Genomic DNA, 19,573 nt, shown 5'->3' on the forward strand with positions numbered 1-19,573 from the left:
AGAATGACAACAAACTATAACACAAATGTTTAGACTAAATAGCTTAAATCTCATAACATTATACATTTATATATATATTTATTATTTTTATTATATTGCCCCTTCAGCCATACCTGGCTAACAATACAGAAGATAAAATGATGCGGTGCACTTTCACTCATGTTACTGTATCCAATAATGTATAACTGACCTTTATTCTTTAAAAAGTGACCTGTCTTGGCTGTGTTTTAGTGGACTAGTATTTGGTAAAATACAGTCACATTTCAATTATTATACATTTTATTTGTATATACATTATTGCTATTTACAAATAAGTTTTAAACTTATTTTTCTTAAACATAGAACAGCAATTAAAGAAGTAAAGTAAACAATTATCTCTTCTTGTTACAACCTTTGTACTTATTTGCTGCTTGTCATAGGTTGCTAAACCTTATGAAATTTCGCACATGGAGAATGTGAAATGAAATAATTTTTTTAGATTTTATATGTACATTTGAAATAACCAAAAAAATCATATATTACTATATCAATACAATTGAATTCCATTTTAAGTTTAGCTGTAACTAAGCTGTATTTGGGTCTAAAAAAAATATGAAATTTCAAGCAGACTAAAGACTCACCAGCTTGAAGATTTGTATGGAAAGAAGGACATGACGTTGTAATACTTGAAAATGGCTGAGAAAGCCACTAGGGGGATATTCTGTGCTTTCGATTGGTTATTCCCATGTCATAGACAGAAGTAAGTGTATATAAGGGAGCGTTTCCAAAAATGGAAAGAGGTGAGCCTGGCCACTGTGCTTGATTCAGTACATGAGTGATATCTCAGCAAATAGAAAATATAGGAGGATCTTATTTTATATTCAAGCTTGTTAATATTGGTAAATTGAGTGCCTAATTTGTACAAAAAGTATAGACTTTGTATTTTGACATCACAAACATCTAATTTGAACCAGTGCTGCTTTCAACATACCACTTGACACACAAAATGTTATGTTTAGGTGTGTTTTTTAATATTTACATTTAAATTAAGAAATTATATAATGCATAATACTAAAATGTGAATTATAATTTACAGTTTGATACCAAATATATTGACATAACTTCATAAAATAGTAGTTCAATAAAATTTTGATTGCAATTCAACAAACGTGATGACATGGCCTGTGACCCATGTGGAGAGTGTTAAATATTGTTTAACTGTGTATCATTCTCCATCCAAGAATTAAGCCAAATGGCTACAAACTGTAACCATATGGTTAAATAGTGTTAAATTCCTATATTTAATAATTGTGCTGTGACATACACATGTAATTAATTTTACATCTATTGTATAAATGCCACCAGTGGGAGACAGTTATAGTGAAAAGCAAATCGTGTGTCAAAAATTACTTTTGTCAATGAACACTGATTTTGACTGTTTAAAATCAGCATCATATGTGTCACAATTCATTCAACCTTTATAAATTGCTTATATTATAAAACAGATTATCTTTGAATGTTAGGTATACATGACTGTTCATTCTAAGTTTAATACAAAGTATTATTTAGTTTATATAGTGCAGACACTAAAGTAAGTTAATTTTAGAAGAAATAGTTGTGACTAATTTGCTTACATAACTGTTTATGAATCATTTGTTGCATAGTTCTACTGTTGTGAATTGCTGTCATATCACTCAAACCTTCTGAATTTTTCTCATTGCTTTAAGTGAGTATTGTTACATCATAGTGTCTTGTAGTTTGTAGAAAGTTCTAGGCCTCAGTTGGGAAATATATATATATATATATTTAGGCAATCAAGTTAGTGCAAGTAAGTAAGTTATTGAAAATAAAAGGGAAGTTAGACTACATGTGAGTAGCTGTAACAGGCGTTTTCACAGCTTGTATTGTAATAACAGAAAAAGAGGAGAATAACTTGTCTTGCCAAAGGGTGTTCTGAAGTAATTGAATCTGTGGATTTGGTTGAAAAGGAGACAATTATTTAAAGCTCTTGATACAACTGTGGTAACCAACAGTTATAGTGGTGATTTTAAAGTGAGTATCACAGCCTTGTATTGTAATAACAGAGTAGAGAAGAATAATTCCTTTTTTCAGTTGGGTTCTAAAGTAACTGAACCAGCCTGTTTGGACATTTGATAAAAAGACAATTATTTAAGACTGAATTCAACTGTGTGACAACATTTGTATGTATGTTTGACTTGTTTTAATATATTATTTTAAACAAGTGGATTGTATGCTGTTTGTTTATTGTGAAATTTATTGCCAACAAGTCATAAACACTTACTATAAAGAACCCGGCCGATACATACATAAAACTTGACGTTGAACATTAAAATTGTTTCCTTAAAGCATTACTACAACAATGGTTGTAACACTGCTACAATAGTAGTAACCAAGTTCACAAGTGCACTGGGCTCCTACAATCAACAGTTTGGAAAGTCAAGTGTAAGACATTGAGGCTTTAGACTGTACCTCAACAGTATACAGATCATCCATGAATTGCTACCAGGAGAGGAATGTGAATGTCAAGATATTGTACTGTAATTCCTGCTTCGAATGAAAATTTATGAAACTTGGTCAAGCAACATTTTCTGGAATGATGAACTTCACTTTTCAACGTGTAGTCTGGGCAACATTTACAACTTTTGTCATCTGGGAACAAGCAATCTGTATGGGCTGTATTCATGAGCATGTTCATCACTAGACCTATTTGCTTTTAGGAACTCATAAATATCAGACTTTACATATTGATTACTACCTATCCATGTTGGATAATTTGGTCTTTCCTAATCTTCAGGTAAAGGGAGTTTGAACAAAATAATCTATATGCAAGATGTTACTCCACACAACTGTATGAATTTTCAAAGCATTCCCTTGACATCTTTAGGTAATGGGCAGACATTTTCTACTTTAATATGTTCTCCAGTTCTCACCTTTGCTGATTTTTTTTTTTATATGGCAGACAACAGCAAGCAGTAGGCCTAGTTTAACTAACCTAGCATGAGCTAGGCTAAGCCTATACTGTAAATACAGATGCTTCACTTCAGTTTCATGATTTTTTGTTGAAGGTTTTTGTTAGTTTTAAACTTTTATGTAATGTTTTTATACAATCATTTAATCTCATTCCCCGTGACTTTAGCTTTACAAATTTACAAAACCACAAATATTGGCAGTCCAAACCTAGGCTAACAAGTCTTTCAGTTTCTATTCATCTTTAACAGCAAGTAATTGATAGGTACCTGGTGTAAACACTAGTCTCAGTTGTCTTCTAGCTGTCAAAATTGTACTATAAATCAAGTGATATCACACAGAGCCCTGTAGACATCCTAACATGAACAAGCACATAATAGGAAAGAAGGCAAAGAGTTTCACTTGTTGATTTTTCTTTCAACTTACAATGTTAACTGTTTTTCCATTAGTGTTTCATCAGTTGAGTTGAGATTATGCTCTTCTCATCAGTCAACCTGCTTAACTACCTTTTGATTCCTAGAGCAACCAGACTACAAGAGGCTTTCATATTCTGTTTAAGAATACATCAACTAAATAAATGCAGGAAACCTGCCCAAAATTTATGAAAATTTACCTAAATAATAATATATTTTTCTTATTAATTATGATGGTAAGATATAGTAGTTTTTCTTCTGCAACAAGGTTTTATCTAAGAAGAAAATCACTATATAATGTGCTACTAAATTCTCCATAAAAATTCACAGGAAATGGCAAACAGCAGAAAACTGCAAATCTTATTTTGATTGGCAATTCATGTGATCTTAGCAATTTCATGAAAATTCTTGTAGCTAAACCTGGAATCCCTAAAATCACCCTTGGCCCACCATTAAGTAGCTGCATTGAGAAGGTTTTAAAAATCTAAAGATTGATGCTTATTTTGAATGATCTTCTACATGTTTTTGACAGTTTTAACATAAAACCTTTGATCCTACGTGAGAGCTGACAAAATTTCTTTGACCCCCATTGTTTTGAATGGCTTCTTGCATGTTCATAACAGTTTTTTAAAGAAATTTGTTCAGCCATAAATATTCCAGGATCTCCATTTTAAAGTTCCCTTGCAGTTCTGCCCCCAAAAAATTCTATTCTAGTTTATATTCTGCAGGGTTAAGAACCTGGTTGTAAAATGTAAAGTTGTTTTGTCAAAATGTGTGGGAGGAGTTTATTAGTTAAGTAAACATAGATAAGTACCAAATACATTTCAGGATTACTACATATATGTGTATATAAACACTGTTTGGGAAAGTACAGTTCATGTAATTATTTGTCAGTATGCTTCGTAATTTTGTGTGAACTTTTTTGCAATATAAATCTACATTATTTTATATATATACTGGCAATTTACCATGAAAATGTGCATAAAATAACTGTAAAATGTTTGCAAATGTTTCTTTGAATGACCCTTTACATATTTTGTACATTTTCTTGAAAATCAATACAGCTAATTATCATAGCCCACATGGAGACTTAACTTTGAAAGTTTTCAAAACCTGAACTTAGATTATTGTTTTGAATGGTTGTTACATTCTAAGTCTAAAGTTCAGGTAAGTTGGCTCAGTAAAACCAAGAGCATCAAAAAAGTCATAACCCCTACTTGTGGAACCCTCTCATGATTTGTTTAAACAATCTTTATCTTTATTTATATATAAAGAAAGCTCATGACATTTAAAAAATAATTTAAGGCTTTAAAGAACTTAATTTTTTTTCTTTTTTTGGACTACTATTGTAATCCTGCTTTTGTCTGATTTCAGGCCATCAATATTTCCAACAGCAAACATTTTTTGATCCTGTTCAGAGATTCTGGTTGCCAGTTTCGAGCTATCTACTCTTACAACCCTGAAAGAGAAGACATCTTTAAACTTTATGGAACTGGGCCTAAAGTCCTCGGTGACCCCATGATGAATGGGTTCTACAAGTAGGAATATATTTGTATTATGCGTTCAATCATTTTTTTCATCATAATTTATTCTCTTACAGATACATGTTCAGATCATTTTCTAAACTCTGTTACAAAAATATTCTGTGTGAATCTGATAATACAAGCTTTCAGAGTTTTAAGTGTGTTTGTGAGCTTAAGTATATAGTACACACATCAGAAATGTTTTAATATAATTTTCTACTTCTGTGATAACATTGTTGCCCATATGATAATTTCATTTTGTGCTTTTACAATAAAAATTACTAAAAGTAAAGTAAATGGATGTTAAAATATCATAAAGATATAAATAAAAAAAATATTTATCACAGGTACTTGTTTCATCTTACAAGTTATTTATAAGATACTTTTCCCAAGGTTCTCTCTAACATTATTTCTTATTTCTGTTTTACTGTTTAAGTAAATTAGGGCTAATTTTAAAGCTTAGAATTTTTTGAATGAAAGTTTAAAAAACTTTAGTCATTTTAATGTTTTCTTCAATTCTTGTTTTCATTTAAGTAGAAACTAAGCTGATTAGTGAAGATGAAGTTTTGTTTCAATCACCGATATACTTTTTTCACACTAAGACCAAGTTTTGTGATATACTTGTTTAGTAATTAATTAATTTTTCAGACACCATATTTATTATCAAATGTTTTTATTCAAAAGAATTTTGGGTGAGAATAAAATGTAACAGATTTGATTAATCAAGTTAAACAAATTCTGAGATAAAATGTATTATGCAAAGTTAGCAAAATATTTATTCTTAATTCTAGGTACAACTCAGGAGGAAAGTGCTTTACTAAAGTACACACAAAACACCTTACTGTGACCATTGATGCAGTGACATTACATAACAGCATCTGGCAGGGAAAGAAAGGAATGCCCCCCAAAAAAGACATGCTGTAACAACAATCAACAGTTAGGTTACAACCTGCCAAGTGCCAAGATCAACTAAGTTCTGTGATGTGTAGAGTTGCAAGTGCCCAGTACTATAATTATTTCTTTAGTGACATTGCTTTGTAAATAATGTGCCGGAGCTGATTAACATTCCGTATACTAGGCTTGTGAGAATCTCCCACTGACAACTCTGTTTCTTCTTAGGGCTCATTACATTTAATAATGCTTTATATAGTAATATTATTAATATTATCACTTCATTTCATCAGAAGACAACGATATTACTCCCGATTGTATAAATGTTGTGCCCTAGTTTGAAAGTTGGCTTCCACCAGCTGGTTTTCTCTATTCCTGTGCCAAGCTAGTTTTTACATGGACAACACATTGTGTAGTTAATATTAAGACAGTCATTACACAAGGCTTCTTATACTAATTTAGTGTTCCAAAGTAACCTTGATTTCCAGCACCTATTATGAACTGCATATTTTTTTCTCAAAAGTGTTAAACAGTAGTAAGTTAGAGTAGCTGGTCTTCTCATTTCATTATTTTCCCTATTTATACTTTACTGATGGAGTATTTATAACTGTTAACATTTCTGTGGTGCTTTTATCTTTCTCAGCCAACATTTCTTGAAGGTGACCTGTGGGAAGGAATCTAAAAATGTGAATATCTGTTTGTATGTTAAAAAAATCTACATGTAAGCTAAGCTTATTTTCTTGGACCAACTTGTGTTCTTGCAAAACAAGTTACTTTTGTACTGTGTGTATATAACCAGTTTTTATTAATGAGCCCTTTAGCATAAGTTTGTTTAATTAATAAGTATAATGGTTCTCTTAAGGCAAAATACATAGACTTAACATTGTTCTGCTATTTTGTCACTAATTTTAAACTGTACTTTGATTTTTATGTCATGCAGAGACATTTTTTTTTATTTTTTACATGGATTTTTTATTTTTCACTAAAAATACAAAATTGGTTTTAGTCTAATTTCCTTTTTGTATTATCAACCTACAACTTCATATTGATTACAAGTCAAGCCTTATGAAATTGAAGATTCAAGTGTTAGTTTTATATTACAGCTTAAGCCTCAATAATATGTTTAATCTTATGCCTAATTAAAGGAGTAGTACCAGCATACATAATAAAATTTAGCTAGTAGACATGTTAAATACTATGTTAAGCTCTTACATTCAACAAAACTTTCTGATATTTACTTTTTGTTTACATAAGTATCCTATGAATAACAGTTCCAGAGTAATAATATTCTTAATTATTAAGCCTCATCTTTTACACCAGCTGTTTTGGTGCTATTCAAGTTTATATCATCTTGATGGCCTTTTCAGATGCATGAAATATTTTTTTGCACTTTATCTCTGGAAAGTATGGCATTTTATATATTTATTTCAATTGTATAGCCATAAAAAATAACAAAATGATGCTCATATTGTATGCTAGATCTAATATGACCTCCTTTGGATTTTATAGAAAAATTGTAACTAAAAAAAAAAAAAGTAAATAAATGAATAAAATAAAACATTTCTGAAATTTATATTTTATGTCTGACCTATTTAGAAATATTTTGGTAATTTAGCAAAACTGTTTCTTAACCATATATGTTTACTTGCATGCTATGATTTGATCAATTTATCTGTCTTATGACCAGATTCAGTCCAAGATTAAAGTTATTTTCTGAAGTAAAGGAGAAAATGCACCTTATATTTAGGAAATCATGAATGTATGGTTAACTCTGTGACCATATTGTCAGATGTTGGTTTTAATCATGTTAATTGCCAATAACTTGTAATGGATGGGTTTCATACAAAATATATTGATCATCCAAACAGTTTTATCAATGTATGAAATTAATTTTTGCATGTAATGCACTAATTTGCTGTTTTATTGCAAAGCTGAATATCTAATTTATATTTTTCAAGAGAACAATCAGAAATGATAGAAATCACTTTCTCTGTGGTTTTTCTTTTTCATTTTTAAATACAGCTAGGTAACTGGTCTGGAGATTGATTGAAATTATTGATTGAGGTATCCAAGTCAGTTGTATTGGTTTGCTCATTATGGATAGGGGCAACATCTTGCTGACATGTATCCTGAATCACACTGTCCACTTTGCATATTTACCAACATGATTTGGTAAGAGAAGTTCAGGAAATCATCTTGCTAAACTTTACTTGTGCAAGTAGTTGTAGTGAGTTAAGGTGACCTTTATTCCTAATATCGTATTTATACAGTACTTCAAAAATCTTATGTATGAAACAGTTATAACAAGCTTGGTGGATGTAATTCAATGTGAAAAAAATCTTACAATGACAGTTCTCCTTTGTATAAAACTGGAAATTAAATACCTGTACCTGTTAAATTACTATAAAACAGATAAACCATCTACTCTAAAATCCTATTACTGTGATAAATTCTCATATATATACTATTAAAAATTATTAAAAGATTATTTAGATAAGACTAAACTAAAAGATTGTTTAGTTACGTGTGCAGTTTCATGAATTTTTGCAATCATTTGTTTTATTTTGCATCACCAGGCAAACTTATCCAGAGAATCATTTATATGCATTTTTACATCATAGTAGGACATGAATGAAATTGGAAAAACAAATATACAGGGTTTGTTTGAAATGATTGCTAAATACAAGCTTAGGATTAAGTATAATGTAGTAACTTTTTACATCTCATAGTTTTTTTTTTTAATACAAACTGGTAGTACTATTGAGTAAGTTATACATATGAAATTATTTAATATGCAGTCCTAAAAAATTAGGACATTAAGTCCATGGCAAAAGAAAAAGAAGATGCTGCTGAAGGTGCATTAATCAAGACAACACCATGACAAGTTTTATCGTCTACTCTGAAGAGATTCTTTCACTTAAAGATGTACTTAACACAAGTGTTCTCACTAAGAGAAAAAAAATCTGCATTAAGTTTTATATTGATTAGATATTTTTCATGAAGTCATAAAATTATAGGCAGCTTTCCAAGTTTGTCATCTTCTGCCCATATGATATTCAACTTTTACAGAAAGTCAACATCAAACAGTACTTGTGAAGAAAAAAATCATATTGTTTAATGCTAGCAAAATGAAATGAAAGACTTCTAACAACTTTGTTTTCAAAGACTGGTATTCTTCATTTTTCAAATAACAAAACTGAACTCATCTTTTCTGTTTGCTCTGTACAAAGATTTACCTAGAATATGTGAAACTATTGTACATTTAAGGTAAAAACTTCTATACTAAAAGATGCAATAATCCAAAACGAAAATACTCGTGGTTTGACATAGTTTGTGTTAGTTCTGGTCTTGAATCACATTTTGATTAAAACAAATGTATTATTAATTAAATTAATATAGTGTAAAAGCTACTAAACAAGGAATTATTAGCAGGCCACACAAAATATTAGAATATAAATTAGAACTTAGAAATGGAAACAAAATTTGTAATGTTACCTACCTACTTTTTTCTTGCCCTTTTCTCAAGCAATGTAAATGTAATGTGGCAAAATCATGTATACAAATTGACAAGAGTGTTCAAAATGAATGTAAAGAGAGAGAGTTTGTATGTTACATATTAAACTAATGGGAAAAACTTGAATTGTTTTTCTTACAATGCAGTTTTTTTCCCCATTGTACACCTCATTTATCTTAAAATTCCACAGCTTTGATGTATAATTTTGCTGATTTTGAGAACTGCATGTGTTTGCCACAATGCTGACGGGCTTTCTTTTCTCCAAGTGTGACAGAACTGAAGTTATTTAAAAACAATATACTACTAATGCATTTATGGTGTTAAGATAAACAGATATAATATTGTAAGTGACAATAAGTATAATTTGAAAAATTGAAGTGACATATTAAGTTCATAAAATACTGAAAGCATTCCTTTTTTTTTTTCATTTCTGTTGTGTACAGCAAAAAACGAAAAGACAGCCCAAGTAGTTTTTTCAGAATTAACAGACAAAGTGAAATAGGACATGAGATTATGCTTTACAAAACGAAAATATTTTTGGGAGTCCTTTAAAAATTTTGTTTACAGTAACATATACATTATTGTTGAGATAACATGATTTTATCTAGCATAGTATATTTTTTAGAAGAATATTACATGTATAGAATACTTTCGGGCTTTCTTTCTCAACTAATTTTTAGCCACAACACAATGGCTCGTGGAATAGCTCTGAGTTTGTTTGTTTTTCAAGTCCGAACTTTTAGTTCATAGCTCTGTCATCTCTTGACCAATTTGAGATCTAATTACAGTTTTGGACTGGAGAAGTCCAACTCTTTTGATTGGTATATTTGACCTTCCCCAAGGTCTCATAAAATAATTAACTCTAATCCTCCCTAAATGAATTCCAATTTGAGGGAAGGCTGGTAGATATCCTGATCAGTGATAAAATTGAATTAGGTTTACTCATGCCCCATGCTTGGTTTTGCTGTCACACAAAAATATAGCTAATAAAAAGGTAAAAAACTTCTTGTAGATTAATTTTTTCTAATCCTGCCTAAAAGAATTTCAAGTGCCACAACTATTGAGGATTCCCTCATTATTTTTAAGTAGTTATTTTGTTTATTACTGTAATAGATATACTCTGTTTCATTTTTATTTTATACATTTTGTGTCTTATCTTTTCCCACACCTGATGTAAAACATTGAGAACCCACATTTTTTTTAATTGTTTCTTAAAGAAACAAAATAATTTTCAACTCGGTTATTAGTCACTATATTAGTTTCTGAAAAATGATGGATAAAAAGAAAGGTTCAGTGACTTACAATTGGATATTGATTGCTGAGAGTGTGTTTCATATTGTTTAGAATGTGATTACTGGATTAATCAAAATTAAATGTGAAAGTTATTTTTAACAAAAGATTGTTTTGGCAAAGATTAAATACAACTAGTCTGACAAACCAGAGAGGTAAGACAATAATTTTAAAATTGTCTGTTGAAATTATCACAAGCAAGCAGATATAATATTTATATATATATATATATATATACACATTGCATGTTTTATAGGTTTTACTTAGGTCATCCCACAAGCTTCTTTTCTGTGGACCTTAGCTGCAGTGGCGTTTTTTTAAATATGAAACTATGTGTGAGTATACAACATGTAGTTACCATAGAACTTTTAAAAAGAGGTAGACTCACTACTCCATGTACATTGCATTATTAAATTAGGAGAGTTCTATCAATCAGGCCTATTTTGTACTTCCCCCTAACTTCAAGAGTCGATGTAATACACATAGAGGATTAGAAGCAAATATGAAAGTGATTCTTTCCTATAAAGATTAGAATTCATTGTTTCATCATTTGGATTAACAATATTTTCAGCTGTGACAAAGAAGAAATGTGTAAACACTACCAAAGTGCAAGCATAAGTAAAACGTTTCATTGTAATAACATCATCACAAGATTATCCTTTTAATTCAAACAATTCATTATGGTTACCCTGGCGAAATGTCACTTGTTTAGTTTTAGACTTGACTGACCTTGAAATAACTAACCTTAGTCAAAAAAGATAACCTGAACTCAGGCAAGTAGTTTTATGTTTCATATCTGCACAGACTTAATGACAATAAAGTATTCTGATAAAAAATATAAATTTGAAATGTTATTATTTGTTTAGACGATGTTTTCTATCATGTAGATCACTTTATAAAACTATTTTATATAAACAGTTTACACTTATCTGTTCTTTTATCACAAGATTGTTGGCATAAAATATCAAAATCAAATATCTTGAAACACTAACCTCTAAAATGAATTTTAAAGTTGTATAGCTATTTTTGTAAAGATTGTAAATAGGCATTGTTGATTCCAATATTCGGAATATTTCTCTGTACTATGTCTTTTATTATAGGCTTTGCGACCCCAATATACACATTGTTACTATTCCAGAAAAGTCAGAAATAATAGATTGATTTCAAAACTTGGAGAAAGGGAACAGAAAGATGCAATAATCAGAAACTAAAATCCTACTCTGAAAAGACGTACTGAGCCATTCATTAGTTACTCTGTCTTGCAGGATTCAGTATGTAGTAAAAACAACCAATAATTTCAAGAAAATATTATGTTTCAAACTAACAATGTCAGGTACTTTTGTGTCAAATATTGTGTTATTAAAAACGTTTTCTGACGCTAATAGTTGTGTTTTTATTGCGTAACTGTGGCTTTAGTATTTCAGATATCCCTGTAATGCTAAAGCAAATATAATTCAAAACGACATTGATATATCTTCCCCCTTCCACAACTAGTGATAATGTTTTAATTTCATTTTAGTAAATTATTATGTTGTATACATAGTATATTGTTGATACACACGTCATAACTTCAGGTAAAACTGAACCAAAAGATTAACTACCAAAACTTCAGTATGAAAATATACTACGAATTTGTTTGCAGAGTATGAATAAGTCAAATTAAACCAAATTTTCATTTTGGAAAAAAAAAGTAATATTCATAGTAACAAATGTATATTGAAAAAATGGCATGATAATAGCCACTGGTAAACAGTTAATGTTAACAGTTATTAAGTTATAGTTAAATCAGATGGTTGGCTTCTCTGTTTGAACAACAATAAAGTGTTTTGACAACTTCATTCCATTGGTTAAAGGCTAATCTTTCGGTAAAATCTTGGATCTGTGCAGATTAGTCAAAACATGAGAATTTTATGAAGAAATTTGATAGGTTTCTTAAACAGGAATCGTGATTTAGATTGTAAAAAGAACGTAGTAGACATAGTGAAAAATAACTAATTGAATCTCATTGAGACAATTTTGTTTATTTTTCTTGGCACTGAAACAAGTTCAATATATTGATGTCATAGAAAGTGCAGAAGCTACAACTTTTCACGTTCAGGACAAGACAAAAAAGATAGAATCTCACACACACAAAAAAAAAGAATCACACTCTTTGTAAATATAAAAACCACCTCATTTGAACTTGAATTATTATCACTGCAAACCTTAAAAATATTAAGAAACATTGGCGATCCATTTATCACTCATTACACAGGCCTGCCATGGTTTTATTGTCTTGAAATTTTTACATGTTCTACTGAAAATTCCTGTACAGTAAATTTCTAGATAGTATTTGTTTGTGCGTGCACTTTGAGATTATTATTTTTTCAGTATTACTTATTCGTCGCTATGGCAATGAGAGGTTTTGTAAATAACCGAAATATATATTTGTGGTAAAGAAACAAAGGCAAAACATTACAGAATTCGTCCAAAAAAAACGTATTACGCGTATTTTGGAATAAAATTTGGGACCAAGTCAAATCATGGGCTCCGCAAGAAGTTTGTGTCGAAGCGTTGAGACAATGGATTATAGGTAAGAAAAAAAGTCTGCCTTTTGGAATTCCAATGGTCTGGCGTGAGCCTAGAAACTACGGAGATGAATATTTTTGCTCATGTAACGTGCAAGGCTACAACACTCGAAATAAAAAGGCAGTTTTTTATCCGAACCTTCAATTTGCTATAAAACCTGATGTACCTGTACGTATTCCACCGGAGACTCTTTATATTTATTTCGCCACAGCACGAAACTTCAAATATACAGCCTGCCAAAAATATGACTGATTTACTACTTCGTCCTATTACACGTATCGTTTGTTGACGTTCTTCAACATCTGTAACGAAAATCACACGAAACTCCCCCCCAATGCAAGATCACGGAGAACAACTTATTATTAGATTTTACATTTAACTTTTCACTAAAACACTTATTAGTGATGACATAAATGTTGAATTTTGGAAGACAAGGCGGCACTCAAATGGGCTTTTCTATCATATGTCAGCTTTCTTTAAAAAAAATTTGAAGAGGACTGATATATAAATGTAAGGCCGGTATGATCTGAAAACATGGTCTCTTGACTGTATATAACAGTTTTATAGTCACTTAAGTAAGCAAAACCCACTAATGTAACTCTTGGATATTTTAGTTACAAAAACAGGCATGATAAAATAATAGTCTTGGAATAACTTAACCATGAATCTACAAAATTTGTAAATATGGAAAGAATCAATACAAGGTATTGTTTACAAGGAAGAAGTAACCAAGATCCTTAACTTCTATGCAGTAATCCATAAATAGACTAGCAGTTCATTAATTTAATATTGGGGATTATAATGAAAATGCGCAGTGACATTGCATCTCGAATATTGAACATTTTCATCTGTAACACAACGCACTAACTCCTAGACCGTATTCCCAGCCCTACTATCACGAAGCTGTTTGTTTTTAGAACCCCGGATATTGGCGTTGTAAGTCCATAAACTTATCGATGTCTCATGGGGAGGAACTCATGAAACTGAGTCTGTCCTTTATTTATTTTTCATTAGTATAGCATGTTTCTAGTCGGTTTGAAAACTGTTTCAATTTATGAAGGTTATATATGAAAGTGATATTAGATTCAGTTATTTGGTTCAAAGCCGTTTTATCGGCAGGAACTGCTGGTTGGTCTGTAGCTCAAAATTAAGGATGGCCATACCTGAACCTTAGAGGTCATTGATTTATTTGGCTAAAGTGCGCATAAGCTGCCTTAAAGTTGTTGAAAACTGGAATTTGTGACCTAGCACCATATACAGCATAACATATTCAAGTAGGCTAGGATACAAAAAATATTTTACTACATATTAGAACAAAGGAACTCCATAATACAAAGAAATGTAATATATTCGCTATTGCTGAACATACTTGTTCCACTGGTCATCTCATCATAAAAGAAAAAATTAACTTCGACAAAACAGTGACTATTAAAAGAAAAGCATCACTGAATCAATATAGTTTGAAGCACAATAAAGTTATCCTAACAAGTTGGATAACGTTCGAAAATATCATAGTGTTATATTTCTCAGAGTTGCTACCGAATAGTTGTCGTCATAGTTTAATCTGGAATGGTGGTTTTCAAAATTTACTTTTACCATTCTAATCTTAGGTTCGAAATGTTTTATATTTGTGGTATTTTAGTAAGTTGATGTTCTTGTGATGGCTTCAGACATAAGTTTAGAAATTTTTAAATAATTAAATGTTTTAAAGCTATTACCAGCGTAAATAAAAGCTTAAAAAACGACCTGTGTACAATCACATTGCCATGCACTGTTGCTTTACTTGTGAGAGGAAATTATACTTTAATTTGATTCGCACATAAACACAATATTACTGAAAATGGAGGGACAACAATACTCCAAGCGAATAATTGACCTTCTCACTGTTAGTATGTTTGTAGTTAAACACAAAGAGAGATCTGTGCTCTGCCCACCACGGGTATCGAAACCTGGTTTCTAGCGTTGTAAATCAAGAATACTAACTGATCCTTCAAAAGCCTTAACTACAAGAAACAACAACCATTCTTCAAAATTGATCACTTTTCAAATACATTGTGAAATGAAACTGCGTAATTGGCATGAAATCATCATTCAGCAATTTTATGACAGTTTGGGACAGGTTTGTTTTTGAATTTCGCGCAAAGCTACACGAAGGCTATCTGCATTAGCCATCCATAATTTGGCAGTGTAAGACTAGAGGGAAGGCAGCTAGTCATCACTGCCAACTCTTGGGCTACTCTTTTACCAAAGAATAGTGGATTGACCGTCACGTTATAACGCCCCCACAGCTGACAGGGCGAGCATGTTTGGTGTGACGGGAATTCGAACCCGTGACTTGCAGATTGAAAGTCGAGCGCTCTAATCACCTGGCCATGCTGGGCCAGTTTGGGACAGCAGGCCGCAACACCACGAACAGACTAATCCTCAAGCCACTCATAACCACTGAGTATTAGCAAATTCAAAAGGGGTTGAAACGTGAGTTAAGATATATTCAATTTATAAAGTGGGTTTGGATCAAAAGTTTTGTATTTTTAAAACGCATGGTAGCTTTTTGTGTTGATTTACTGATATTCGTTTCGTAAAATTATCACTAGTAGTTATAAAATATATTTAAAGATGGCTACTGTATGTTTAAAATAAGTTTAAATTAAATGTTTATAAGAAAGGCTTACGACCTACGTCGATTACACTGGGTAACAAAAAATTTCTCTGCTATCAGAAAAAATGCAACTGTTTTTGAGTAATTTGACGATGCTGATTCTAAAAATCATGTTGAAAATTACTGATCAGCTCTAGTTTTCGTGTTATGATAGATTTATTCAAAATATTCTTATATATCGTGAAAATAACTTCTTATTTGATAACTTTATAATGTATAATCTGCATGCTTTGATACGTTTTTTTTCATGTTCACAGCATGAGCAACAGGAATCGATGGCTTAGTGTTCCTATTGTGAAAAATTCAGCTTTCAGACTAACTTTAGATGAGTCGATAAAAGTTCCATTCTTGAGGATAATGTTCAATATCTAATTCTTCCATTAGTTCAACAACATTTTTACAGAAACACAAAGTATCTCGCATGTTGTAGTGAGAAGCAAGACTTTGATGGCGATTTCAGTAAATTAGAACTGTTGTTCTTGGAGCTAATAAATTTCATTGCTGTAAACAAGAGCCAAGAAGTTCCCCATGCTGCTTTGACAAAGACAAGCTACGAATCAGATCATTTAGTTCTTCTTATGTGATCAGATGAGACAGATTATGTTGAGGTGCTATAGGAATAGAATTACTAGATGAAGATAATTAATTATCTTCGCAGAATAACTTTTCTGTTTCCCAATATGCTATTGGATGTGGCACTGGAAGACCATCCACGTGAGATACTGGTTTTATTGCGGATGCAATATCTGGATATTTAATGTATTGTTTAGTTTTGCCTGAATATCCAGAAACATTAGTCATGTAAAATCTAACAGTCAGTTAGATGATATTTGGGCTCACGTCATATCAGGAGAGCTGCAAACGGCATGCTTGCTCTCTTCTTATTAAGCCACTATGTAAAGCTAAGTGTGCAAACTGTACAACACACACGTGGAGCTCCGTTGTTTTTTTTTTCTTGGTCAACAGTTTTACACCTAAAGTAGTGGTAGTAAGCTGCCTTTACTTTGTGATGTTTTTCCTTCGTGAAACTGTAATATATTTTCCACAAATGTAGCTGAAACTGTTTGGGTGATTTGTGCATTTTCGGGCGATACTTGAACTGGAGGCAGCCAGCATTTCAAATGATTTTCTAAAAAAAAAAAATTAAATTAATTTATTTTTACAGAACTAGGGTTTAAAAGATTTTCAAAACAAAGTATTACAGAATTTAATTATATCACGTGTACGATGCGAGGAAGAAGACCGGACTTTGTTTTAACTGAGTGAGTGAAAGGCAATTGAGAGAGGCGGTATGACTCCGCCCCTTTTATGCTCAGTCGAGAAACTTTTCGAATGTTATAACATACTGAGCACATAAAGATTTCGCGATTCCTGGGCGGAGCAGGTGACAGTAGGAATGAAGTAAAAGTGGTGCAATTTGCTACAATTATATCGAGAACAAATAGTATATATGAACAATGTATTTGAAATTGTACACCAATACAATACAGTCAATGTTTGAAGTTATTAAAAAATGTGTCTTTGACCTATTAAACTGTCCAACTAAACTTAATTTCCCAGCATAAATCTATTGTACTGAGTAGATTGCATTGTATTTCACATAGTGCTGATAAGGTATTGAGATATTACAATAACTCGAAATCTAGAGATTATTGGTAAATTCTGACTACATTTTTGAAATCAGTACCATCAAATTGCTCCGAATTACTTGAGTTTTCTCCAGTAGCAGATTTTTTTTTTTTGTCCTGTGTTGTTACATGTTTAGTTTTTGTGGTTGAGTGACCATACAAGATAGTAAATGAACTTTACAATCTCTTTACGCTTAAGAAGTCCTTTCTCACAACTCACTTTTCAAATATATATTTCCTGCGCTGATCTAGTCCGGTTGTCAATTTTGTTTTTAATTTTTTAAAATGGTACAACTAAAACTACGGACAACCCCATTCAAATATTTCAGTTAGCTATTAAGTCTATCCGCCACTGTCCCTAATTTTGAACTACTGACCAGAGGGAAGACAACAGAATCGTACCACCCACGCCAAGGGATTCACTTTCACTCCGGTATCGCACACACAGCTTAAAGTGCATCAAATATTTTGTGGTAACAGACGGATAGAACCTAGCTCCAAAGTCTAAAGCTCTACTACGGGGCTAGCCCACGCCCCATTAAGATACAGAAATAAAGGAGGCTTTTATTTTTGTCACATACATTTCTTAATTCAATTTCAACAGTCTGTGTTACAATAAAAAAAAAGAAAGCAATAGGAAGTATCAAATTATATTTTGAGATACATTTCACACAAGAACACAGATGGCGCCACCATGATATTACTTGCTGTAAAATTTCTGTCTGGAAATATTTCACATACTACTGGCATAAAAAACGAGATCTGCTAATAAGACACGTTTACAAAGCGTATTACTTAAGTTTATATGTGAAATAATCCTCTCCCCAATACAAACACACATGTACTCTTAATTTTTTTTTACGTTTTACACTTTAGAAGTGTTATTATTATTCATGCTTTTGGTTTAGGATTAATTAACTCATTTTCTCGACTTTCGTAAACACAAGTAAACAAAACAAGTTTAGGCTGTTGTGGAAGTGTGAAATTTAAAGTAAAAATAAAATATATTAGCCCAATATCTTAATTTAATTTGTCTGGGTGAATTATATATTTTAAATATAATATATGAAATTAAAAACATACTTTGCATAAGAAACTGACTATTTTATGTGGCACTGCACGAGTCTGGCAATCAGCGGTTTATTCAATTTTAATCAGCAGCCACTTAGTGACTAAATCTTGCAGCCAATTTTGCCTTGTAGGGAGGGAGATAGATTCTGAGAACTTGTACGAATGTAGCCTTTTAATAAAAATTTCCTTTTGTGATACCACTATTGAAAAATAATCAATTTTTGTGATGAACGTTTCGTATATATCAGTCATCTTTATAACTGTTTATTTTTCACATAAGTTTAAAAACAACAAATCATAGGAACATTGAGATATTATTTATTTGCAGTGTTATCTGGTGACTGAAATATGCCCCCAATGGCTCAGCTGTAATTCTGCAGGTTTACGACGCTAAAAATCGGATTTCGAAAGCCATAATTCGCAGAGCACAGATAACCCATTGTGAATTTTGTGCTTAACAACAACCAACCAAGACTAAAATATTATTTATTCTTGGCTTAAGAAGTGTAATTTATCCTATTTTACTTTTGATATGAGCCCCGACATTTTATAGTTGAGACCGGACGTGGTCTAAACTATACTATACTAATTATCGTGCCCGAAAATTCGTGGTTTGTGGACCGTTGTCGAAATGTTCCATACTTTATGGCTGTGGGTGCCTTATAAGAGTGACAACCAATTCCCATTATTCGATTAGAATAGAGTAGCTCCAGAGTTAGCGGGGTATGTTGTTAACAAGTTACCTTACCTTTAATCTATTCCTTCAAAATTAGGGGCCTGCTATGCGCAGATACTACCTGTGTGGCTTTACTCGAACTTCTAAAACAAACAACAATTTAATGTTATAGGAATCAGACATTTTGATAAGTTTAAAGCTATATGCAACGGTACAGATGTTTATTTTACTGTGATTAAGAGTGGCAAATTAAGCTGTGACATAATCGAATTTTGTCCCGATATTTCACACAAAAATCACTATTGAAAGCTCAGAATGCTGTTTGGTAACGTTTTTTTTTAAAAAAAGAAAATAACTGACAATAAGAATCATG

General features: G+C 31.5%; 1 protein-coding gene across 8 annotated transcripts in view; it reads left to right on the top strand.

The window, feature by feature from the left end:
• Positions 1 to 11,928, top strand: part of LOC106459899 (calmodulin-regulated spectrin-associated protein 2-like) — a 110,553-nt gene extending 98,625 nt beyond the window's left edge. For 6 of the 8 annotated variants that reach the window (XM_022386806.1, XM_022386822.1, XM_022386827.1 and 3 more), the window contains 3 exons: positions 4,755 to 4,918; positions 5,695 to 7,966; positions 10,855 to 11,928. In XM_022386806.1, coding sequence (XP_022242514.1) covers positions 4,755 to 4,918; positions 5,695 to 5,827 — 297 coding nt within the window. In that variant the 3' untranslated portion in view covers positions 5,828 to 7,966; positions 10,855 to 11,928. Of the gene's footprint in view, positions 1 to 4,754; positions 4,919 to 5,694; positions 10,336 to 10,854 lie in introns of those variants that run through there. The other 2 variants (XM_022386818.1, XM_022386812.1) reach the window with 2 other exon arrangements.
• Positions 11,929 to 19,573: the final 7,645 nt, after the last annotated feature.

Source organism: Limulus polyphemus, unplaced genomic scaffold (assembly GCF_000517525.1).
Source record: "Limulus polyphemus unplaced genomic scaffold, Limulus_polyphemus-2.1.2 Scaffold31, whole genome shotgun sequence".
NCBI lineage: Eukaryota > Metazoa > Arthropoda > Merostomata > Xiphosura > Limulidae > Limulus > Limulus polyphemus.